This window comes from Nipponia nippon, unplaced genomic scaffold, assembly GCF_047370975.1.
Source record: "Nipponia nippon isolate SJK-2023a ecotype South Korea unplaced genomic scaffold, ASM4737097v1 scaffold_5, whole genome shotgun sequence".
Classification (NCBI taxonomy): Eukaryota; Metazoa; Chordata; class Aves; order Pelecaniformes; family Threskiornithidae; genus Nipponia; species Nipponia nippon.
In genome coordinates this window covers 33258835-33284093 of record NW_028262369.1, presented here as the reverse complement: position 1 = coordinate 33284093, position 25259 = coordinate 33258835, and the positions used below count along the sequence as shown (strand labels likewise).

Here is a 25259-nt window from a genome sequence, read left to right as displayed (position 1 = left end):
GTTTAAAATCACAGAAAACCAAAACACACTGAGTATAAACCAAGGGTGATACTTAAATAGGGAAAAAGGATCACATTAATGCCACAGTTGACTGCAAGTCTTAGGCCAAAGAGCATAAAACACAGCCAACTTTACAACCACCGTCACACATATGGAGAAAAAGTCTCCATTTTTAATATTAAATACATTCAGGACAGAATATAAATCATGCTTTTCTACTTTACACTCAAACCTGTTATGGAAATCCCCATGTTGCACTGAAATAGCTAAACAGGAAGAAATTTCCTGCCACAAACAAAATTTCAAACACAAACATCGTCACAGGCATTTCTCAAAGAGACGAAGATAAGTATTCACAAATCACACCTCAAAGTTAGTCCCTAACACAGGCTAGAACCAACCCATAACACAAGAAAGAAAGACGTTATTCACTGCACATACCTTCTGCATCTGTTGGTCTGATTTGGCCATCTCTGCAAAGTAATCATCTGGCCTTCTAGTAGGAACTTGGAGCTTCCGCAACCTAGGTAGGGCTTCCAGGACCGCTGCCTGAGCCTGCCGGTAACTAGGGAGACAGCACAGCGCCAGCTCTGTCACTGGCTATCGGGCATATCACAGAATCATAAAATCGTTTAGGTTGGAAAAGACCTTTAAGATCGTCAAGTCCAACTGCATCTCACAGCGCTGACAGAAACTCTGCTCACATAAGCTAGCTGACACTGGGATCTAGCAAGCATTGACCTAGAATTATACCAATGCTCTGTGCCCTCCAGCATTCAGGGCTACTAAAAGCAACTTAGGTGACAGCGCAATATTAACGCTTATATCTTGCACGTACACATTTATCTAGCTTCCAGTTACAGTTTTATATGTTGGATTATAAAAGGCAAGGCAAAACACAAGAACCGCAATAACACCAAAACAAATCCACAAAGAAAAATCCATGCCCTGTGTTAAAGCCATAGTGCTGCAACCAAGGAACTTTTAAAATAAACTTTTCAGCAAAGGACGGAAGTCTGCTGCAAGGAGGAAAATTACTTCCAGTCACAAGACAAGTTCAATATACTAGCGTTAATTTGTAGTTATTCTGGAAAACATTCAGAGACATCAAATGTAAATTATATGGCCCAAGAGTGATGTGATACGGGTGACAGCCAGCGTGGCAGTCTGCAGCACACCCGCGTGGCTCCATGCACACAGCAGTATGTCAAGCCCCTATAAGGAATCTCCGGTTTTGACACTTACAAGCTCATCTCTCTCTGGAAATCATTCTCAGGGTCAACAGCATCTTTGTTAGCAGCACTCTGTGAGGCGGGATCCACGACCTGGCCCAAAGTCACATCCAGCCTCTCCACCCAAGCTAGCTGCTGCCTGAGTTCGGACAGGCACTGCTTCAGGCCGTCCTGTGAACGAAGCACAGCTCTGCACGCCGCCACACGCCACCACCTCCCCACGGCGGGCCCGGCTGAGCATCCGGGGCACACCGTGGGCCGCTCCTCCGAGGCCGCTGGCTGATACCCCAAATCGCCACGGCGGTGCGGGAACCCCCCAGGCCCGCCCTGCCCCAACGCCCGCGGCCCCGGCCCCAGCGGGGGCTCCTCTGCCCCGCACCCGGCCCGGGGCTTCCGCTCTGCCCCGAGAAGGCCCCGCTCACCGCGTCGTTGCGCCGCTTCGGCCGCTCCTCCAGCACCACGTTGAGCCCCGGCTTCAGCGCGCCCTTCGCGAAGGCCTCCTGCAGCTGTGGAGAGGCCACGGTCAGGCCGCGCCGCCGGCGGGGGCGGGCAGCGGGCGGCCCTGCCCCGCGGCTGCCGGGGGAGACCTCACCGCCGGGCCCGCGGCCCGGCCCCGCCGCGGCGGCCAGGGGCTCACCTCCGAGTCCGAGAGAGAGGAGTCCTCCGAGCCCGAGTCGGAGAGGGACTCGCGCCGCGCCATGCTGCCGCCGCCGCCGCCGCTTCCGGCCGCGTGCGCGCGCCCCCGCCGCCGCTTCCGGCGGGGCCGGAGCCGCGGTTGCCACGGCGACGGCAGCAGCATCATGGCGGCGGCGGCGGCGGCGCAGCCCGTGGCCGTCTTCGGCTGCCGGCCGCGGGTCGCCGGCGGTGTCTGCTTCTTGGAGGACCAGGTCGTGCTGCACGCGGCGGGGGCGGGCTGCCTCCGGCTCCACCTTGAGCAGAAATGGCACAAGTTCATCCCAGGTGGCACGGACCCCGGCCCGGGCCTCGACCCCCGCCCCGGCCCCGGCCCCGGCCCCGGCCCCGGCCCGCCCTGACCCCTCTCCTCCCCGCAGGCACCGAGAAGAGCCGGGGCGTGCAGGCGCTGGCCGTCAGCCCCAACCGGCGGTACCTGGCCGTCTCGGAGACGGTGGCGGAGCAGCCGTCCCTGACGGTCTACGAGCTGTCGTCGGTGTCGGCGCGGCGGCGGCGGACGCTGGCCTCTGCCGAGCTGCCGGCGCGGGAGGCGGTGTCCCTGGCCTTCTCCCCCGACTGCCGGTACCTGGCGGCCGCCACGGCCCCCCCCGAGGGGCACCTCACCCTCTGGCTCTGGGAGAAGCAGCGGCTGATGGTGGCGGTCCGCATCGCGGCCCCGGCCAACAGCATCTGCCAGGTAATGGCCACAGCCCTCACGGGCTCCGTGCCCACCATGCCAGCCCCAGGCCCGTTCAGCTCCCCCAGGGACGCCTGCCTCCAAAACTGAGCTGGGCCAGCGTCTCTGCGGCTCATTTTTAACATTTGGATTCACAAATGACTGGATCTTTGGGAGCCTATTGCACTACTTCAAAAAGGTGGATAAAAGGACATAGTTCAACAAGTACTGGGTGCCAGGTAGCACATAAATTCAATCTGCAGGATATGGGGGCAGGTGCGTTTTCCTGTGGCCACATGGCTTCTATCCAGGCCAAGAAAGGGAGGAGAGGGCTCCACGCTGTAGGTTATGTACAGTTTCTATGGTCTTTCTTGGCATCAGCTGCAATAGGACACTGTGCTGAATGAATTTTTGCCCTGACCCATTATGGACATTCTCATGAGATTCTCTTACATCATATGAGATCTATGGTATGTGGCCAATTCAAGTGGCCAGTGCATGTGCAATGTGTTCCCTGTGTCTCTGCAGAAACACTCATTACATATATTGGCTGTGCTCAGTACCCGTAACGCACATTTTGGACCCTCTCGGCATGCTCGTGCACCTTTTCCTTCCTGCAGTCTGTTCTATGTGCAGGTCAGAGGAGTAGCCCAGGAAGAGTGGCTAGGAGCAGGCTGATGGCACTCAAACAATTCCTGCATCCTGCTTTGGGTGCCCTTTTTCAGTATCTTTCTTGCAGGGAGGTAAGAGGCTTTCAGTACATAGGTTGGTTGGACCCTAGCTGCCGTTTTTTCTGAGGTACAGCTACAAGCAGAGATTGGGTGAACTACTGACTTCATGAGCTCAATTCCTAAAAAGAGAATGACTGTAAAGACAACTGCTGGCTGAAGTCCCATTAAGCATGAAAAATGAGGTCTAACTACCCCTGCTAGCCTTCATGTTGGGTATTGAGATGGCTATTCCACTGTTTTCACCAATAAACACCTAATTATGTGAATTAATACGCATAATGGACAAGGTTTGCATGAAATGCAGAAATACAGAATTTATTCCTGGCCTTTAAGAATGAAAAGTCCCACTTTTCAGGAAGCTTGCTTCCTGAAAAACTTGCTAATCAGCAGTAAAGATGTATTTTGGCCTTACTTTTGTCATTTAATCCTGAAGGGCAGAGACAACTTTCTCTTTGGTATTGCATTGTGATTCAGATAGCGTCTTAGCTTAACAGAGTTAATGTATTTGTAGCATCATGTAAAATTGATATACACAGTTTCGAAAGGGGGGAAACTGCAATATGTAGTTATGATGGTTATTTCTTAGTCTCTTCTGTATTCCTGTTTGTTCCTATGAACCTTCTTCCCTTGTTCGTTTTCCTGTATCTGGTATTGAAAGTCTTCAGAACAGGTATAATATTTGCTTATTTATGAACGTAGTTCTATAAAATAATTTCTCTCTTTTGTTCAATAGGTGAGCTTTAGTCCTCAAGACAATGCACAGGTTTGTATCACTGGAAATGGCTTTTTTAAACTTTTTAAGTACAGTGAAGGAACTTTGCAGCAGATGAATTTACAAAAGATAGAGCCACAAAACTACTTGTGCCATGCCTGGCTGTCTGAGGAGGAAGTTATCTGTGGCACTGATACAGGCAAACTTCTCTTGTTTGAAACTGGAGAGCTGCACTGGGAGACAAGTGTAGAGTACAAAAAAACACCCAGTGAACTAGAAGAAGACAGAACAACAAAAGAATACGAAAGGTATATCTTTGTTAAATACTATTACTAATAGTTTCATGCTTGTGCATGCAGATTAGTTGCAAGCCATTCACTTATTTCCTTCTTGTCCAGTTTATTAATGGGTTATAATATTTTGATTGCTGCTGATAAACATTTTTTATTTTGTCCTTCTTTATTCTTAAGTCTTTATGTATTTCCTGCTTGCAGTTCTTCTGATGTCTCTTGTAGACTGGCCTCTGAAGATAATGGTTCACAACAGGATTCTTTGCCTCAAATATCTGCAGTTGCAGCTTATTCCAAAGGCTTTGCATGTTCATCTAGCCCAGGAGTTGTTCTTCTGTTTGAGAAGACCAAGGAAAAGGAAGTCTACAAAGAGAGTCAGGAAATCTGGGTAGGGAGAAAAAAGCTTTTCCAAGCAATTATGCAGCAGAGGCCTGTTGGGGGTGGGAGGCGCTTCCGATTCAGTTATTAAGAATAATTTTTAGCACATCTCTAAATTACATTGTAAGCATTAGCTAACTGTCCTGGTGGTGTCAAAAGGAAGGGAGTTGCCAGAGGTCACACTGAAAGTCAGTGACAGATGTCCTTTTGCAAGGTAGCTCTGCATGTTCCCACATGTAAAATGTGCTTTGAGGCTGCTAAACTTCAGGAAACCTTTAAGAAACTTGTATTTATGGAGACTTTTGGAGTTAAGAAGTAGTCTACATCAGTTTTGAAGAACTAGGCTGCTTGTTTTTTTCCAAGGCAAAGCTTTTCTCCCCTCAGATACTTATTATAGCTGTCATGAGACTTGTGCACTCTTAAGCAATCTAGTAAGATTTCTAACTGTTCTATAGCAAGCTACAATCTCTGGATAAGAATATTTAACTCTGATGACCTGGTCAAGCCTTCATACTCTGGGCCTAAAAGGTCAGATCTTCTCTATGCACGAGACCCTGTAATAAGCCTGTTATCAACCTGAATGATATACTGCAAAGAACTGTTATTCTGAGATCACAATTTTCAGGCAGTTTTCATTCTGACACTCGCTAGGTTTTTTTCTTGATGTTTTTCTGCTACCATTTTCATTTTTGTTTAATGCAGTCCTTAAGATTACTGCTGAAATGTGCTCTGACAGTTTTTTCAGCTGTAATGCCATAGATACAGTTAGGTTATCTTGTCCCCTATTCCCAGTCTTGCAGTAGTTATGTACTATTAAATGTCCAAGTTGTCTTCCTGATATTATGTATATGCTTATTAGAGTAGCATTACAGCAAAAGTTTATGTGTGTGTGCTTGCCTACTACTAAAACATGGAGACCTGGAATATCCCATGGGATGCATTTCTTGTGCAGCTTCCTCAGGACCTGTTGACCAGTGAGCCAAAACAGTCAGGCAGACAGGACATTATATGTATATGCTTCAGCCCCTCTGAGGAAATGATGGTCGTTAACACAAATAAAAATCAGCTTTACATGTTTACTATGGTCTCCACTGATCTTATGAAGGTGAGTGCAATTTTATCACATTCCATAGCTATCATGTCCAGTAAAGGGTGTATTGTAATGGCACAAGCTATTCAGTGTTGCTTTCTATGATGCATTCTCATAAAATCCACCAGATGACATCTGAACCCTTAAAGCTCATGATATGAAGTGCTCCGCATGCTGCTCTGAGAGCTGTATTTCAGTAGCCCCTTGCTCAAGCATCCCTCCATAGAACAGCCGATGTTATTCAGCAGAATGATAGGGGACACTGGTAAGGCCGTTTAAGGGTGCACATCACTTTTGAACCACTTACATAAGGCTTTAACGGAGAGATTTTTAACGTAACTGTAGTAGTTTATGCTCCACTGTAATATGCGGAAGCTGAAACAGCCATGGGAATCTCATGTTACTCTAAAATAATAGCTGTTGAAGTCCTAGTTAGAAGTGAAACCTCCTTGTGAACGACAAACATAATGAAAAACATTCCTTACTCTGAAGGAATTAAATAATACAAAGACAAGAGATAAATGTATTATCATGAAATAGACTTGCATGGAGTTAAATACCTAACCCGCTTACAGGCGTATAGAAAGATCTTTACAGGAAGGGGTTTTGTAGTTATGGGTCCTTTTTCTGCATGCAGCCTAACATTTTATTGGTGCTTCACTTCCATCATGCAGTAGCTAAACATCCTGGTTAAGTTGCTTATCACTCAGCACTTTGTTATTTGTAAATATCTGTCTGACCAGAAGGTCTTAACTGAATTCTTGCAGGTCCAGTTTTATTTATTTGTCTGACTTGCATTTCTTTGGACACCTACAGTTATGTTCTGCTGTCACTAGCGTATGAGAACTATGGAGCCTACATCTTCCCTGCATCGCTTTTCTTGATTATTATTTATAAAGTTAAAACTGATTCTAACATTGTTATGTTTTTAACATTGTTATGTTCAGACTGGTGCAGTGAAAGGATTAAGTGGTTTCCTCAATCTGTTTGATTACTGTATGCAAAGAGCTATGATAGATTTCTTACCCGACTTACCCGACACTGCCTGCAGTGAAATATTTGTGATTTTTTTATGTTCTCATTGCTTCTCAGGAGAAGGCAGCTTATTTTGCATATCTGAATTTCCCATTGCATTCTGCTTCAATCACTGGTCTGGACATCTGTATTTGGAAACCCATTCTTGCTACTTGCTCCCTGGATAGATCTGTCCGCATCTGGAATTACAAGATGAAGTAAAGAGTTGTTTGTGTTTATTATTACCTCTTGCTTTTTTGTATATTGTATTTAGCAGGCAACAGCAGCAATCTCATATGAATGAGAGTGTTGTTCTGGTAAAATTCTTGTGTGGTGTGGGATGTAAATGGTCTTACTGACATGATTTGGGGAGTGTGAATATGCAGTGCCTTTAAAAGCAGTGCCAAAAGAATCCAAAGCCTTTTCTACTAAGCCATTTTTGTGTCAGACTTCTCATGTGTTTTGAAAAAAAAAATCTTCAGGAATGTTTCATTCAGCTTTGTCTTAAGATACTGTTATCCCATCTCCTGCTTCGTAGACATAGTTCTTAAGCAAAATGACTCCAGCTTTTAAGGTTCTATGGAGGGAGAGGGGGAGAAAAATATTTCTCAGAAGATATGTTTGTGTAGGTTTGCAATCAGCAGTTCATTTACCTTCTTCATTATATCACAGTAAACAACGATTTACTCTTGCACCTTCCGCACCTTCTCTGTGAACCAGAAGGTTCAGATTTGCCTTTGTTTCCTGTAACATCTGTGTGATTATTACTGAACTGAACACTTTTCCTCAAGGACAAGGCAGAGTCAGACTGTAGCTGCTGGGCCAGATGTTGTCCTGGCATGCAATAGGGAGTTTGTGGTGTTCCATACTGTGCAATGGTTTTGTCTTTCAGCACTTTGGAGCTATATAAGGAATATCGGGAGGAAGCATACACAGTATCACTTCATCCCACTGGCCTTTTCTGTTTGGTTGGGTTTTCTGACAAACTACGATTTATAAGTCTACTGTATGAGGACATGCACGTTTTCAAGGAGCTTGCTGTGAGAAAGTGTAGAGAGGTAAGGAGTGATGCAAAAATGAAATTGGAGAGTTATAGGGAGCATAGTGGTGAAGAACATGGCAGAAGATAGAAACCTCTCCAATAGATCCTAGTAGGATTTAGGATATCAAAGCACAGAGAAAAGGATTCTGACTATTGGGAAATAAGCCTGGAAGCCGATGCATAACTGTGGACCTGGGAAGCAGCAGAAAGGGTAGTTTGCTCAGAAATACTCAAGGACTGAGTTTTACAGGGGAAAGCACCAATTAAGATAGAAGTAAAAGGCTAATTATGTCATGGATTTTCGTTTTGTGTAACATTCTGATATTAGGTAATGTCATTGGAATTCAATGCATGATTTTTTTTATCCACTGCATCTACAGTTATGGGTGGTTATGTTCTTTTTGTAGTGCTCATTCAGTAATGGAGGCCAACTTTTTGCTGCAGTTAATGGAAATGTGATTCAAATTTATTCCAGCATCACCTTTGAGAATATTAATAATCTGAAAGGACATAGTGGGAAGGTTAGTAAACAAATCCTATATGATACAACTCATCAAAGTATGAACTAGTTGGTAAGATGCATTTTGAAAAGGTAAATTACAATTTTGGATCAGAAATGGGCCAAAAAATTCAAAATAGAAATACAAAAGTCAGTTTTCTTTGGTCAGAAGTCCATGTATGCATGCACTAGTTACGTCTAAAGAGTCTGTTCTTAAATTGAAAGTGAATGATTGGCAGGTAGCTGAACCAGGAAAAATATCCCAGTTATAAATTGTAAAAATAAAATATACTACTTATTATTGAAATGAGCTTTTTCCTGACAGTAAGTTCATGAAGTAGTTCTTACTTTTTTTTTTTTTTAAATGCCAAAATGGAATTAGTTGAGAAACATGTAGGGATTTTAAAGTAAGGCTTAAAAGTATGGTTCCAAAGTTGTCATGGATTTACCAGTAAAATGACTCCATGCTGTATGTCTATAACTTACACATCGGGCGCCGTGGTGTGTTTTGCTTTTGCCAGATACATGCAGTTAAATGGAGCGCAGATGATACTAAATTTGTCTCCTGTGACACACATGGTGCTGTGTATGAGTGGAACTTGTTGACAGGTAAAAGGGAGTCAGAGTGTGTGCTCAAGTCCTGCATCTACAGCAGCATTGCCCTGTCTTCTGATGCCAAAATCATCTTTGCTGTTGGATCTGACCAAACTCTCAAAGAAATTTCAGAGTCTTCGGTGAGCTAACAAGCACTCTGGGATTTCGCTAAGTTCTCTGGGGAGGGTACTGGTGCTTTGGTTTCCTTATCATCCATTTGGTAAGAAGGAACCAGTCTGGTTTTGATAGCTCCAATATTTACTGACACTTTTTTTTTGTTCTTATGTCCTTTACCATGAAACCTGAGATTTTGTTGTAGTTTTGTATTTTTATAACTTTACTTGGATTTACCCAGAAATCTTCTAATTCAGCTAACAAACTAACTTGGCAATATTGTATCAACTGTTTTGCTGAAATACAAGTGTATTGCACCTACCACTGTAGGCTACATGCATTTTGGTTTTTGTCCAGAAAAGTAGTAAATTGTATGTGATAACCATTACGTCTTTCAGAAGGGATCAACCTGTGGAATGTGGCTTGAAATTTTAAGAGTGCATATCTATAAAGCTTAATACTAATTATTGTTCATGGCTTTACTCCTGCAGGCACGTAGATTCTTTTAACTGCATTATTAGCTGCAGGCAGAGGTATGACAATTGCTCATGCAATAAGTAATCAAATAGGTTTGAGAAACTTAATGTAATGTGAGGGTTTTGTGTGTTTCGGTTTTGGTTTTGTTTTTTTTTTTCAGATCCAGCATGAAGTATCTGCTTTTGGTATTGTTTATACTGCAGTAGCTGTTTCTCATTCTGGGCACATGGTATTTGTTGGTACATCTCTGGGGACAATTCGAGCTATGAAGTACCCATTACCTTTGACAAAGGATTTCAACGAGTATCAGGCCCATGCAGGTGCTGTTACAAAGGTAACATAGAGTACTTTCCTTTCCCTGCGATACCAGCTGCACAAATCTCCTTTAGCGCTGATTCTCCTTCCCATTTCATAGCATAATATGTTAAAACTAAGGTTGAGCCTGCACGTGGAGAATGAATATTACAGCATTCACAGAAGTCCTGTCTCTAGAAATAGATGTCACTGGATAAGCTGTTGTTGGCTAAAAAGTGGCTTGTATCAGGATACGTAACATGGCATATCCCTGATGGAGAACTTTGATATAGCTCTTTCTGGAAAGAGGAAGATAAAGTTACACAGACTTGAAAACCTCTTGTGTGAATGGAAGGAGGAATGAGATAAATGTATTAAGCAACTTGCTGCCAGGGTAAAGAGCAGAAGAGATTGCAGTGCTCGTCTGCTAACCAGAATGTATTTCTAAAAGGCTTATGAACAGCATGTGAAAGGTGGGGATATGGTGAGTAGAGCCTACAACCATGGAACATTTCAGTGCACTTTCTCCAGGAAGCCACATGTTCTATCTTGTTAAAACTGTTCGTAATTTTGGCATTTTAAGTATCACTGTCAAATACAGCACCTTGACTTAGAGCTGCACAGTCCAACATTAGGCTGTGAACTTCAGTTATTGGAACTCTACTTTCACCTTGCTCGTAAGCTGTGTCAGCTCCCAGGTACTCTATGCCAGGCCACGCAGTCACAGGAGGTCTGGAGGAGGTGACAGCAGTTGTTACTAGATAGTTCTTGGTGGGCTTACTTGCAGATTCAAAGAAAACGTTTAGCCATCTGTTGCTCAAACAACTTCTCAAAGAAAAAAGCTAGAGAGCTTTGGAATTGTCATATAAATTTCCTGTCTGTGCTATAACTGTCTAGAAGGTCTTTTCTGTTCCAGGTTTTTAAAAATCTTCCTACAGCTTTGAGAGCAGAAGTGGATCCAGTGTCTTCACATGTTCTTCTTTTCTTTTCCTTCCCCTGTTGTCTGGACCAGGATGGAGAAGGATTAGAGGACATAATCAAAATGTTGGTAGTGGGGCTATGTTAATATTTCCACTGTTGACTTTCTGTGGTAGAAATGACAGGCACTGTGTGGTTGGGGAGAAAAATTTGGTATAAAATCAAACTGTGTCTCCATTCTTCCTTGTTTCTACTGTTATTTTGTTGTCTCTTCCTTCTAAGATGTCCATAACAAATGATGACCTATTTCTGCTGACTGCCTCAGAGGATGGCTCTATATTTGTCTGGAAAGTGTGTGAAAAAGGAGGTGGGATACTGAAATGGGAAAAGGAAATTGAGTATGCTGAGGAAGTGCTGATCATGAGATCAGATATAGAAGAGAAGGTAGGAGGAGCAACTTGTGAAAATGAACCATAGGATTCCTAGTGTACAGCTTATGAATGACATTTGCATGATGTTTGTGACTAGCTGTTCCTGTATGGCCTTCTGTTTAAGAGGGCCTGCATGGCTTTCATCATAAAAAGAGGTTACAGCAAGTAGCTGCAGCTGCTCGTTAATACGCAAACTGCATTGTATGAACAGTGAGTGTGGAGAAAAGTTTAGACTTTTCTCTAATACTTTCCCCAACCCCCTGAAAGCAGTTTTAATGGAGTAGAGAAGTCAGGAGCTGCATTTCTGTAAACCCTCTTGTAAGATAACAAAGGCGCCTTACTTCTGGAACTCCTTGATCTGTCTGTCTGAAAATTCTCTGCAAAGGCTGTTTTTCATAAATATGTGCATGTAAATAAAACATCCTTAACAAGCTGTTGCTAATGGCAAATAACCTCTTTGTTAAAACTATCTTCTCATCCATGTCCTAACAGAGTCAGGCAATGCTAGACCTGCAGATTCGTGTGAAAGAGCTACAGACAGAAAATGATTACCAGCTACGTCTCAAGGACATGTACTGTAATGAAAAAATAAAGGAATTAGAAGAGAATTTCACTCAGGAAATAGGCTCCCTTAAAACCAAACACCAGGTATGATTCACATTGCAGAACCAAATACCAAGAAATCTTTCACTGAAGAGTTGAATTCAAGCTTGCATTATATATGTATGAATGCCATAAAGCATCTGAAAAATGAAGCGTTCCTTTCCAATAAAGATGTTCTTGATATTTGTAAAGCATGAAGCTACCTTTGAGTCAAGCCTCTTGTAAGTACAAGGGGATGCAAGAGCGCTCCTAGGTAGCCTGTAAGTATCTTCACATAAAAACAGTTCAGCAATAAATGCTGCCTGAGACCAAGGACCAGTAAGCTATATCACCCTTGAGTAGAAATGGGACCATGCCTTAAGAGCTCCTTCACATATAAGGTTGCAGCTGCTGCAGGATCCAACAGTTATTCTTCTTAATGTCACCTTCTATATGGCCTGGTCGTTTAGCTTTTTTAAGAACGTCTGCTGAGGTGTCTTGTATGCTTTTTGAAAACAAAAGTAAAATATATTCCCTGGATTTCTTCTGTTCATGTGTTTATTGATTTCTCTGTGGTCATGAAGCAGGACTTCCCTGAAAGGCAAAAGCCACAATAATTCTTCCCAGTGTCGTATTTATCTGTGTCTGTTAATTCTATTCTGTCCATCTGTCTGGTGCACATACCAGATTTCTGACCTGTAATTTGCTATATTTCTGGACCCCTTTTAGAGTTAGAAGGCAAGTGATCCAATAGCAATTTCTCTGGCAGTAAGATGGCTTGAAGTGAAAGATTACATATCACATGATTCAATTCTGTCAACCTCCTGCTCTTTTCGAGCTTTTGGATGAATATTGTCCTGTCCTGGTGATTTGTTACTGCTTATTTTGTTGAGTTGTACATAGTCCCTTCAAGCAGTATTTCAGTTTGATTCCACATAAAGAAGGATTCCAGTATGAAAGCTTGCCAGGTAACTTACTGGTTTTATTATTTTACGGTCTTGTCATTTTCAAGTGCTCCTTTCTTGTCTTTTGGCCCTACAAATGTTCTGGCAGGTTTCTGATTTTGATTTTTTTGAGGAAGTTTAATTATTCATTTTAATGTTTTCTTCAAGGAGTTCCTCAGGCTCTTTGGCTTTTCTCATTGTGGTTTTTACATTTAAGTAACCTGAGTTTTAACCTTTCTATTTTTCTTCATTTTTGTACAGCTTGAACTTTTACAAGAAAGCCATTTCCCTTCTTACAGATTCCTCTACCTGTGCTTTATCTGTGCTGCTTTTCTTCTGCACTTCGTCAGGTCTTTTCCTAGGTAGTGCTTGGCTATAGAGTTCTAATAGTCTCAGCTACACTGAAACTTCTTTAGGCTCGTTGATTATAGGCTTGCAAGGAAATGCCTTTGAAGGCGAATAAAAGTTTTCTAGGCAGGCAAGTTGTACTTCCTGTATGAGTATCAGTACATCTTAAGATTAAACTGAACAACAGATTTGGACGGGCTCGGGGCTAACATTTCTAGTTGTTGCGTTCAGCAGGCAAATGGAATATTTCTACTTATGCAAGACCCATACAATTGTTATGAGAAGAAAGTGAAAAATTTGGTACAATTGCCAACTTTTCTGGGAAATTTCTCACCCATTTTCTTCTTCCAATTCTTTGTGCTTTTTTAGAAGATTAAGTCATTTGTAGTGGTAGTCAGACATTCCAAGCAAATGGCATTCAAAACTCACTTTTGCTTAGGTTTATGTCATTCTACGCAAATGTCAGTGTTTTAGGACCTCAAGGTTGCTTCAAGTGAGACAGGAAGCAGCTTGAACTTTAGTATCTGGACAACAATTTGTGGAACTGCAAATTCTCCTCAAGCAGGCACACACAAAGAAGTGGAGACTTTTGTAGCTCACAAACTTTTCTTGTTAGATTAGGATTATACAGTACCTTGTATTATATGAACTCCATTTGCTACTTTCCCTTAGCTTTCCATAGTTTTGTAACTTGCCATAACAAACTAATGTCTGGGAAAACTTGGCTTAGTGAGACATGTCATCTGAATTTTGGTGAGAGACTTCAAACATAAATTTTGTTGTGTATGTGTTCCCCAACATGGGCAAGAGCACAAACAATTTGGACACTGCTTTGCCTAGTTTCAAATTAAAATGTATTTTTCTTATTTTTTTTCTCCAGATTTTACAGGCAGAGAAAGAAAAACAGGAGCTGCAACACCAGTTTCAACTGTCTGAGCTGATGAATAAACAGGCCAGGGAGGTGCAACAGCTAGGTTAGACTATAACAAGTGTTTGTAACTAGAATCTGAAGAAAGTGCATTAGATTCATAGCGAGTAATGTGACAGGGAGGGATTACTAGAGTACCAGTACAAGGAAAAAATGCATGTATGTCATATACGTATTGCAGATCAAACGTTTGTCTAAACCGCATCACACACATGACCATGACGAGAACGTGCACATGGGCACTGTATCTTAGATGTTTGGTTTTTGAGATTAGCAATTTCTTCATTTATCTTATAGCTCACTGTGCAAGAATAGTGAAGTCCTACAATTCAACAAGGAGGCTCATGTACAACGCACACAATATGGAAATACCTGGACCCCAGATTTGTAATCAAGATAAAGCAGAAATACTGCAAATTAGTGCCAAAAAACAAGTTCACCCATAAATGAGACCGTTGCCTACTCATACTCTGTAACAGTTGTACTTATACAGCTCTGTCATGGTTGTCATCTCAAGGGAATGCCTAAATTAGCTGTTATTAATTTGTTGTAATGGCAGAGTAGGAGATTTTGGTGTAGGTTTTAGACTTGTTCAAGCTGGAACAGAACAACATTCTGTCCTGATGCAGCAAGCAAGGATATAGCAGAATATTCAGAGACACAACTGAGACAGGTGAATGACAGCTTTGGAACAGGCATTATTAGTGAAGTGGTAGGTAAAAGGAAGAGCAGGAAACTCAAGAGATGGTTTTCCAATGTAAAATTTTGTATGGCCACAGAGTCTAAAACCCCTGATGAAGAAAGCGATGAAGTGCTTATAGTATAATTTATTGCAACCAACCACCAAAAAGACAGTAGAGAATAAGACATTGATGACTGTAGAAGGATAGGATACACCTCTCTTTCCTATTAGTTTTATCCATTCTGTATGCTTCCTGTTACCAGAATCTGACAGTAATCAGAAACTCTTAATGGAAAATGAGAAATACCAGGAGCTGCAAGTGAAATCCCAGAGGATGCAGGAGGAATATGAGAAACAATTGAATGATTTGGAGGAAAGCAAAAGCAGGGCTGTGAAGGAGCTAACAGAATATTATGAGGAAAAACTTAATGAGAAATCTGTTCTGCTGGAAGAGGTGGGAAACTTGATTTGCAGTTTGAATTATTGACTAAGTTTATCTCCAACTGTGATAAAATGTTCCCTAGGAGAGGAGAGGTTGGCTCCCTCCATGCAAATCCTAATCTGCCTGTAACATTGGGGAAATATGTTGACAGGTAGAATAGTAATGAGGAAAACCCAGCTGAGTTACCAACTTTTCTGGGCTTCATACCTTGAGTAAGTAACCTGCTAAGATGAATATCCTTGGGCATTCTCAGCTTCACCTCTCTTTCTCCTAGATCCAAGAAGTCCCATTTTTTAATGTGGGTTAGATGACACATTTACTGTAATTGAAGAAAGAAGAGTCAATCATCTTGTTCTAGTGAAGAGATAGCATTTCTAAAATGGTGACTTCCACTCCTGAGTCCCTGCAGTTCCTGCCTGCATGATTTTGGGGAACAAAGAGAAATACCCTAAGTAGTTAAAAAACTCCTGCACATTGAGGTCAAAGACTTGGCTTGACAAAGGGCAGCCAGATAACTGATGCTTATATATCTAAAGTCAATAAATTCTACCAACATTACTATTTGCAGCCCTGTGTTGCAATGCCAATTTGGAAAGAATGTGAGGAATGAATGGTGAGAAGAGAGGCATATAGAGACTGATGCAAACCTCAGTGGTTATTGGTCCTAATGCATCAGAAACAGCAATTTTAAAAGATCTTCTCAAGTGTTACTCATGTTTGTGGTTTCTGCTGCCAGAACAAGTTTGCTGATGTTAGCATTTGGGCCAGGTTCCTAACTTGAAGCATCCAACCCTCAAGAATAATTTTTTTTAAGAATTCTTTATGTTTGTCTTAACAGTTTTTAAAGTTACTTTAATCTCCTAAGAAGTAAAGTTATCTTAAATGATATTGCTGCAGTTGAAGAGTCCACTAAATATAGATCCTCCCAGGAGAAACACAGTTACAGATAAGGAATTCTCCTCTTATTTATTGGTCTCTTACTGTTGTCTTCTGTAATGTTTGCTTTCCTTAACTGCAGGCAGAGGAGGATATGAGGCAGCAGCTTCAAGCACATGAAGAAATTAAGAAACAAATTGAAGAAGATGAAGACCGAGAAATCCTGGAAATCAAAATCAAGTATGAGAGACAGCTCTTGGAAGAAAAGGAATCAAACCTGCAACTGAAAGGAGAAACAGGAGTCATGAATAAAAGGGTATCTCTTATTCTGTGATAGGATCAGACCTGCACATGGAGACCTATAGCCGAGGATTGAATGTGACTAATGGCACATCAATTTAGTCTGTAAATATGTGGCATTTCATATGAGAACAGTAGCCTCTTCTTATATAAGTTTGAATGTTTTAGAATATTTGGGCAGAAGAAGCAGCTGTGTGCTGATTGTATTGCTGATATGATTAGAGATAGATGATAGAGGAGGTGTGTTTTTATTAGTACACTTTCTTTTATCTTACATAGTTTTAAATCATAAATAATAATATTGTTCATCCTATGATGGGAAAGACATGAACCTTTTCATTTTTCAAAGATCTAAGGTGTCGCTTTGTTAGAAAAATACTTCTACTGCTTCATTCGATGCAATAAACATTTTGTGGTTTGTATGCATTATAATTTTTTATTGGTTTTACTCTTAGGATTTTTAAGGAGGCATAAAACCTTTTGGTTCTTTTCCTGGCTGGGTATTACATTTGCCTAAGGATGTTAGAGGGACATTTTTTCTTTTCCATTTCTTCAGTATCTATCTGGAGACAAGTTCTCTTCCTTCATACCCTCTATTGTCATGGTACTGTCTTCAGTTCCATTGTCTTTTAGACACCACAAATTTCTTCATGGGTCCTCACAGTTTGACCAGCACCATTCCTTGATTCCAACCTTCTTGGCTTCACAGATCTTAGTATTGAGGCAGAGATTTTGAGGGCACCTGAGAGCTATGAACTAGGCATCCTTCCAGTCTACTGTTGACATCATTAGAGATGTAAGACAAGTGATCACCTTATAATAATTTTCCATGGCTTGAGTGTTATTTGAAGCTGATGCTTGGGTATAATATCCATACCCTTCTTGCTTCTGGATGCAAATTTCTTGATTCTTTGTAGTACAGTGAGTATTCTGTCAGAATATACAGAAAACACTAAAATGGATATTCAACCCCCTTTTAAGTTACAGGTATTTAAGTGATGTGATGCTCCTTCATCATGTCTTAATTTTATATCCTTTATCCCACGCTGGCTACAGGGTATCTTACAGAATAGGATGGCTGAGTTGTGCACAGCTTTTGGAGACTGTTAAGTTCTTATTTGTTTGCCTCTCTAGTTGAAGAGCCTACAGAAAGAGCTCAAGGAGCGAAACAGGGACATTGAGGAAATGAGACTGGAACAGCAGAAGCTGCAAGGCACCATTAAGTCACTGGAGAAGGGCATCTTGGCACTGAAGACAGAGATTCAAGAGAGAGCTGACACTATCCAAGACAAGGTGAGAAACTGGACAACTGGCTGAGATCAAGGTCACCCTCCCTTAATTTAATACAGATATTGATTTTAATAGTATCATGTTGTGATAATATCACATGACTGGAAACTCAGTTTTAACTTATAGAATTTGTGATCTTTAGTTTGAGATTTTAGTTTTTTCCTGACATTCTAAGCTTTTCTTGGGGAGCTCAAGTTCAAGATGTTGAGTTTCTTGTCCCCTATTCTGGGATCTGTAGGTGGCTCGATGTATTATTTACCCGCTCCTTTCCCACCCCATCTGAATTAGATATGCGACTGAAGTCCAGTCTTCCACTAGATCTGTGACTGCTGGTTTTACCTCTGCCATATTGTACCTTATCCTCGGGATCTATTTGAGAGTGCTGTGTCTGATTCAGCCCTCTGTACCTGTTTCTCCCAGGAGAAGCATATATATGACCTAAAAAAGAAAAATCAGGAACTGGAAAAGTTCAAGTTTGTACTGGATTACAGAATAGAGGAATTTAAGAAGCAAATAGTATCACGGGAAAATGATATCACAGCAATGAAGGAGCAGATCCATGAGGTGAGTGACACTGTCATTTGGCCTCTGCTACTAAGCCCTTTGTCTGAATACAAAGATGACCTGGCAAGTTCCATGGAAGACTCCACCCTGTTTGTTCCTTGATTTCTTTCAAGGTTACACATCACTGATTCAATATCTTTACAGCTAATAAAAATACTTACGCACAATAGCTTCTATTTAATTTTCTATCACATGCTACCAGTGATCGACACAGTTATTTAAGCTCCTGTTTCAGTATTTAATTCTAGAGTCCAAGTAATATCAGTTTTGCTTAAAAATACATTTTGTCCTTATGTGGTTGCCCTCCACATACCATATAGAGTTTGCAAGATACTGCCTTTATTGATCTGGAGGAAGAGAGAGTAAACTTCTCTCAGAGAAGTTGCAGATTTATGCAAACATAACTCCATTTAGGGGTTAGGTATGTGGGCAAATTACCATTCATCAGCTGGTCCATGGAAAATTCCATGTATTCATACTTAGATTGCAGTAAATTCATTGAGGCAACTTATTTATGATAGAAACTTACTGTGATCTCTCCATAGATGTACCTTTAGCTCAGCCAAATTAGGACTATGGTGACATAGCTAATCGGTGAGCTATTAGTTTTCATAAGTCTGTTTATTCAGAACAAAAGCCTTTGAAATAAAATGCAAACTAATGAAAATTGTGTATGTATGTCAGATGAGCATAATGAAAGCTCTGTTCTCTCTCTGGTCACCATCTCATGCCAGTAAATGCTGTAGTACCCTTATTGCTTTTCTTCCCTGTATTCTACATACATAGCCACTGCTTTCTAATGCATTTGTTTCTTTTCAGTATCGGGTTCTTCTTATTGTTGCACTTACTCTTTCCAGTATTGACTGTTAATTTCCATTTCACCCATTTTTATTCAGATGGAACAGTAAAGCTCCAGTTCAGCTCAAGGAAATGAAGGGGCATCACATCACTTAAATACCTGTAACTCAAAAGGGAGTTGAATATCCATTTTTGTGTTTTCTGTATATTCTGACAGAGGGCAGTGTTGTTCCAAAATCGACTTTTTTCATGTTGTAATTCAACCTGAAGGGGGATATACTCCCTCAAGTCTGTATTTCCAGTCTCTGGTTTTCCTGTTATGTGTTGTTTTTTCATGTCTCCTTTTAGTCCTGATTTCCTCCTTCTGCTTCCTTTCAGATGGAGGGGGAGCTGGAAAGATTCCACAAGGAGAGCACACAGTTGAAGCTGAACATCACACAACTGCAACAGAAACTAAAGGCAACGGATCGCGAGATACACAGAGAGAGGCGGAAGGTATGGGGTACAGCCACTGTGCTGGTCCTACATAATGAAGTTTGTGGGGACAGAACACTGCAGAAGCATTAATCTGAGCAAACAGGTACTTCAGGGATACTGTGTCCAAGGACCAGGAGGGTCTCTGGTCAGTGGGACAATGACAGAAAACTTCCAAGCCTGCAACCAGGTTAGAGAATTGACATTAAAAAAATCCAGTTATTTATGTGTCAGTTTGTTCAATGAACACATACTCTCCTGGGTTTAACAGAGCAGCGAGGCAAATGCTTAACTGACTAATGCTTTCCTGCCCAAGCTTGAAATCTGGGGATGCTTGGCCTAAATAGGAGCAGCACGTAGGCTACCACATACAATGATAAGTAGGCATTAGTAGGATGAAATGAAGGGTGGGCTTATTAATGGAGGAGACAAGGACTCCTTGTGTTTGACAACAAGCACATCAGACATGAGGGAGGAAAAGGGACTGCAAGTGAAAGTGAAGTAGCTTAGCAGGCAGTGCAGGACTGAGGAAGCAGGTAGAGGGGCCTGGTAGAAACCAAGTGAGAATGAGAAGGCAATCTTGATGTGAAATCATCAAGTTGTGCATGTGTCTGATATGTGTTTTGTCCCTTGCCTTCTTTCATTAACAGTTTGTGCGTTGTTTCTAAATAAGAATGTAGGTTGTTTGGGAAAGGACAGTGGGGGATAGCATTCATACTAATAGGCCACTAGTTTTCAGATGAGACCTCTGGATGCTGGCACTTACATTACCTAATGCAAGTATCTTGGATTACTATAACTGCTAAAACTTATCACTGCTATTCGACACGCAGTGCTCACATCCCCAGCATTTTTTGTAATGACATATTTTTAAAAAATTAAGTGGAAGTAAAGTATATGGGAGCTTTCACCAGTTCTACTAGACTTTCTGCAAAATTATACATGATAGAGTGCTCTGATGAGCCAAATAAGAATGTACCTGCATCATTCTTGCAGAAGCAAAATATGGAAGCTCTCATCAACCGATTTAAAACAGATCTTCATAATTGTGTGGGCTTCATTCAGGATTCAAAAAAAATGAAGGATGGGATCCGTGAGCTCTACACCAAGTATGTGCAGCAATCAGACACGGTGAGTCAGGGCCTTTGCCTTCTCCTTGCAAATTAATTTCTCTGGTAGTGTAATTACTGAGGCAACATGCTGTGCCCCCTCAGGTGGAGACTGAAGCAGTAGACATGGATCTGCAGCAGGAGTGCATGAGACAGCGAGAGTATCTTGAGAGGAATTTGGCAGCTTTAAAAAAGAAGGTGGTGAAGGATCAGGAAGTCCACCAAGCTGCTTACATGCGCATTGTGCAGGTAACAAGCCTTTTCCTTGTGGTACGGAGAGGGAAAAAGGAAGCAACTGCACAGAAGACACTTTAGTAGCCTTACCACAGTGGTTTCTTAGGACTTTGAAACAGTTTTGGTTTTCTTCCTTGCCAGAAATTCCTAAGTTTTTCAAATGCTTCTATTCAAGGATAGTATTCATTGAGCTACTGGAGTTCTACAATTTTCTGGACAAAAAGTACAAGATCTCTGAAGTCAGAAATTGCTGCTGTTTTGTGGATACTTTTGTTTATCTCCCACTCCCTAATGTAAAGGGAGATAGGGAATCTCTTCTGCCTGGGTATTTTTTAAGCAATTAATGTACTTATTTTTTATTTCAAACAGTATTTATAATTGTCATCATAGTCAATTTGCACCTGTCTGAGTGCCAAGCTGTACTTGCTCAGAAACCAATGAATATGCCTATTTGTACCAAGATCTCTCACACAGAATCCTTGTTCCTTACAAGGCAAGGTAAACTTGTGGCTGCTGGGGCCAAAGATCCAATTTGTTTTCATCTGGAGTGAAAGGATCTAAAGCCCCACACCAAACATCCTGGGAGGACAGGTCTTTTACAGTCTCTTCTTACCATGATCTCCTTCTGCTCAGTCAGCATTTCCTTTTCTTCTCACTAGCGCTTTCTTCATTGTTACTTTATTGTGCTTCCTCAGGATCATTGGACCTCAGTCCCCTCCTAAGTCGTCTGTTCTTTGCTGTTTATCCATAGTGCTTCTTCAGGCCCAGGCAGCAGCGATCTTTTTCCCTGGCCCTGTTTTAATTTTTTTACTCCTTCTGTGTGTTAGATGTTTCTTTTTGGCACAAAAGGAGATGGCTTCAGAAAATAACCTAAAGAATTTCCTTGCTGGAATGGGGTGTCAGTGCTCATAATGATAATACTTCATGTCTTGGATCAGTAAGCCTAACATGAAATGATGATTAGAACTGAATTAATAAAACATCTGGAAGATGAAGATATCAAAGGTTCTAAGCAGCTTGGTTTCTTCAAAGAAAAAGCAGTTCTCTGAAGTCTAGTAGATTAATGAGACTTTACAGCCAGGAGGAATTATCATGGTCTTCCAGTCCTTCACAGGGGGCTTTTAAGACTAGTTTAGACAAACTTCTGTCAGGGCTTGCTTTGAAAAAGTAAATGACATCTTGGTGGCCTTCTAGCTCTGTATTTCTATTATTCCTCAGTTGTGCTTACATTTTCAGAGCTGTGCATTCCTCTTTGAGTGACTATTCATAGGTACATTCCACTAGTGACTGCTGCAACAGATGATGAGAACTGTCAAGATAATTTTAGTTTTCTTGCCAATTGGCAAGTTGCTTGTTGTTAGACTATTAGTTTTCCCTTCAGCCTTCTATATTTGTAATGGCTTCTTTGGTCACTTGGACACATAAGAACAGACACACTGAATAATGTTTAAGTGACACTGCTTGAACTGAAGCACGTATAGGATGATCATTTTTATAATATGTCCTAGCTGTCTCCAACAGTCAGCACTGTAGGGACTTCCTAGGCTGTAGATTGCATCCAGATGTCATATGTAGTTGTACCTGATGGCCTCATCCTCCATGCATTTTATTATTCCCTTTTCTGAAACAATTGGTACTTTGCCACAACATTCCGTGACAATGAGTTTTACCATGAACGCTTATTTTAATCCATTGCATGATCATTGCATTGCAGTGCAAGCTTTCTGTCAGAATGCAAAGACTGAATTAAAGGCTAATCTCTCTGGATAGCATGCCTCTTCAGAAATATTATCAGTATCAACCAGCAGCCTTTTAGCACCCAGCAAACCAAACAAGAAATTTCTACATAGCCCAGATTGCCTCATGCAAGATACTATATATTATACTGTCTAAAAAACCAAAAGCAAGATCTTCATTTGATAGCAGCATTCCACCACTTGGAGTAAATTTCTGAGGATGTTCATGACTAAAGTACACCTAACAGAAATGGTGTGACCTAACCCTGAAATCTGGTCAAAAGAAAATTTCCTTGGCTGATTCTTGGAAGTTATCCTCGTCATGTGTTCCTTTCAGGATCAAGCTCTGAGATAAATGAATAGCATTCAAATTTCATCTGTGTTTGAAGACTTGAATTAAGCAAGTTGGAGTCAACAAAATATTATGGTTTCAGAGCAAGCTGCATAAGCTCACCAACTCATGCTGCATTAGAGTCCAACACAACCACTGCAAGAACAACTGTTGTTGCCCAACAAGTTCAGACCTTAACGCATCCCACAATCTTCCTACAGCCAGTGATTTTCAGCTGAGGGGAAACTAAAGCACAGCTGGTGTACTTGTCTTAGTGTGAAGTATTGAGAATCTTGCCATGTACGCACACCTTGAATTATTGCTGCCAACTTGAACTCCTTGAGTGCACCTATATACAGATAATTGCAGTAAGTGTTGTACTTTGTTACTAATCAGGTTTCAGTTGTGTGGTGCCAATACTTTATGAGAATATTGTAAGGAACCAAATCATATGCCTTACATAAATCTCTTATGGCAACATAATTATCTCTATCAACCAAAATTATCATTAAAAAAAATCAAGATTTGAAGACACCTTTTTCATAGGAAAATGTCATTGTTTTAGTGGGTTCCCTGTTGCTTGAGATTGGTGTCATGTGAGGTACCCAAAGCATGCCTTTTGGCCATTTGTCTTTTTAAAATATTTCCATTTATGATGAAATTCCAGGGGTTGGAATGGTGCTGTGTTCCAAAACTTCTAAAAAACCACCACAGGTAGCTGAAATCATTGCTATTCTTGGTTCAAGTATGATGCCAGCTGTTTAACATTTGCACTAACTGTTGATGTGATAAGGTATTTCACTGTCTTTGTAAGATGCAAATATACAATTCCACTTCTCCTGAATTCAGAAAAGAAATATTTAGTTAATGGTGCTTCTGTTTCTGAATCATGAGCAACAGTTTTATCATCCTTCACTAGTATTAGCCCATACTGTTTTTGCTGAAGTCTTTGAATCTGTCACAACAATGAGTAAAGTACATTCACTTGTACTTTCACAACTCCTTCAGCAAGATGCTTTGTGGTAGGCTATTAAAAAAATCAGAGGATTGAACTTTTATGGGTCAAAAACTGACTAAAAAAACCCCAAAAGATAAATACATGGCCAACTTTTCCTCATAACAGCATGTTAGCAGTAGGTATCTTAAGTCTCCATATGCTTTATATATTTCTTAATAATTTGGAAGGGGTGTTGGAAAGTGATGCCTGTCAGAACTAATGAAGAGGGCTTTGAAGAACTGCAAGGAGATACAGATAATTTAAGTGAACAGACACATAGTGGCAAATGAAAGGCAAAATAATACATACTGGACGGAGAAACGGGAATTATTCACATTAATTCTCGATTAATTGGATCAATCCAGGAAGGGACCTGAGCTTCCCTGTGGAATTGGCAAGGAAGATGATATCTCAGAGTGCAGCTGCAGTCAGAAAAGCAAAACAAATATTAGCTTATTGAGCTACCATGGTTTGAATACTTTCATGTTTTGTGTCAAATCTACTGTGGCCTTATCTGAAATGTTGTGTACTGTACTGATTGCCCTGTATCTTCTGCTTGTGATACTGATTCTATACTGTCCAGTATCCTTCCCAAGGATATGAAGATACATATTGCTGAGCCAGATAGTACCTGTGCTTTTCCTCATAGGGCATATTGGTTTTGCAGGAAAATGTGAGTCTGATTAAGGAAATTAATAACTTGCGGCAAGAACTGAAGGTGGCCCACACCCAGGTACATGACCTCCGGTCAAGACTAAGATTAACCAAGAAAAAGCAAGCAATTCAAGACACAGGTGAATAGTGCTTCTTGTGTGTTTTCCATATTGTCGGTACTCATTCCAGAAGCCCTTTTTGTCCTTGGTGAACAATTCTGTTACTGTCTCCATATCATTCCAGCTTGTGTGCCTGGTGGTATCTCTTATATTGTAATGTTAGTTGTAGAAGCTGCTAAATACTGCAGAATCTTACTATTTAGCTCTACTCCTTCAGCCCTGAAAGATGCCTTTCCTTGTTCACACCAAAGAACTCTGCGAGCTGGACCTTTGTTACTCTGCTCTGTCCTCTCTGATTTTATCTTCTAGCTCCCTCTGGTGAACTGCTGTCCAGCCCAGCTGTCCTGAGGTTGAATGCAGAGAAGGAAAGTGAGAAAATCATAGAAATGCAGCAGCTAGAAATTCAATACCTGCGCGACCAAATCCAGGAGAAGGGGCAAGTCCCTGCAGTTCAGCCTCTCTTAGATGGAAATCTTCCTAAGCTGAATCTGGAAGGAAGCCACAAGACACAGCAACAGTGACCTCTTCAAGGATGCCTTACATTATTACCTTCTCCTGGCAAGATCAGAAATGCAACAGCATAGATTAGACTTCCATAATCCTATACTCTTCCACTAGAAGCATTTTTGCAGCACTCACTGCTCTGAACACAAGGCAGCAACCTTCACTCCCTTCTACTTTCCTGGA

The 25259-nt window shown here is 41.3% G+C and overlaps 2 protein-coding genes across 2 annotated transcripts in view; one reads left to right on the top strand and one right to left on the bottom strand.

The window, feature by feature from the left end:
• The window catches only part of EBNA1BP2 (EBNA1 binding protein 2), a 6037-nt gene extending 4054 nt beyond the window's left edge, over nt 1-1983 (bottom strand). The window contains exons 1-4 of the mRNA XM_087733903.1: nt 1870-1983; nt 1655-1738; nt 1246-1403; nt 442-565 (exon numbers count right to left, since the gene is read on the bottom strand). Coding sequence (XP_087590029.1) covers nt 442-565; nt 1246-1403; nt 1655-1738; nt 1870-1932 — 429 coding nt within the window. The 5' untranslated portion in view covers nt 1933-1983. The remainder of the gene's footprint in view (nt 1-441; nt 566-1245; nt 1404-1654; nt 1739-1869) is intronic.
• CFAP57 (cilia and flagella associated protein 57) lies at nt 1931-25259 on the top strand. The gene is made up of 22 exons (XM_087733904.1): nt 1931-2192; nt 2285-2601; nt 4045-4331; nt 4518-4701; nt 5644-5796; nt 6874-7013; nt 7688-7853; nt 8245-8358; nt 8858-9070; nt 9682-9855; nt 11016-11177; nt 11657-11812; nt 13919-14012; nt 14912-15102; nt 16109-16282; nt 17401-17559; nt 17977-18120; nt 19297-19413; nt 20389-20523; nt 20607-20750; nt 24467-24593; nt 24882-25259. Exons 1-22 carry the CDS (start codon nt 1931-1933, stop codon nt 25091-25093), a joined length of 3825 nt encoding a protein of 1274 aa, XP_087590030.1. The 3' UTR covers nt 25094-25259.

Excerpts from the sequence above, each read along its gene's own strand:
- CFAP57 (XM_087733904.1), top strand. The coding sequence starts at position 1,931 with ATGCTGCCGCCGCCGCCGCCGCTTCCGGCCGCGTGCGCGCGCCCCCGC. Across the intron at positions 7,854-8,244 it reads CTGTGAGAAAGTGTAGAGAG|TGCTCATTCAGTAATGGAGG; the intron begins GTAAGGAGTGAT and ends TTCTTTTTGTAG. Across the intron at positions 24,594-24,881 it reads GCAAGCAATTCAAGACACAG|CTCCCTCTGGTGAACTGCTG; the intron begins GTGAATAGTGCT and ends TTTATCTTCTAG.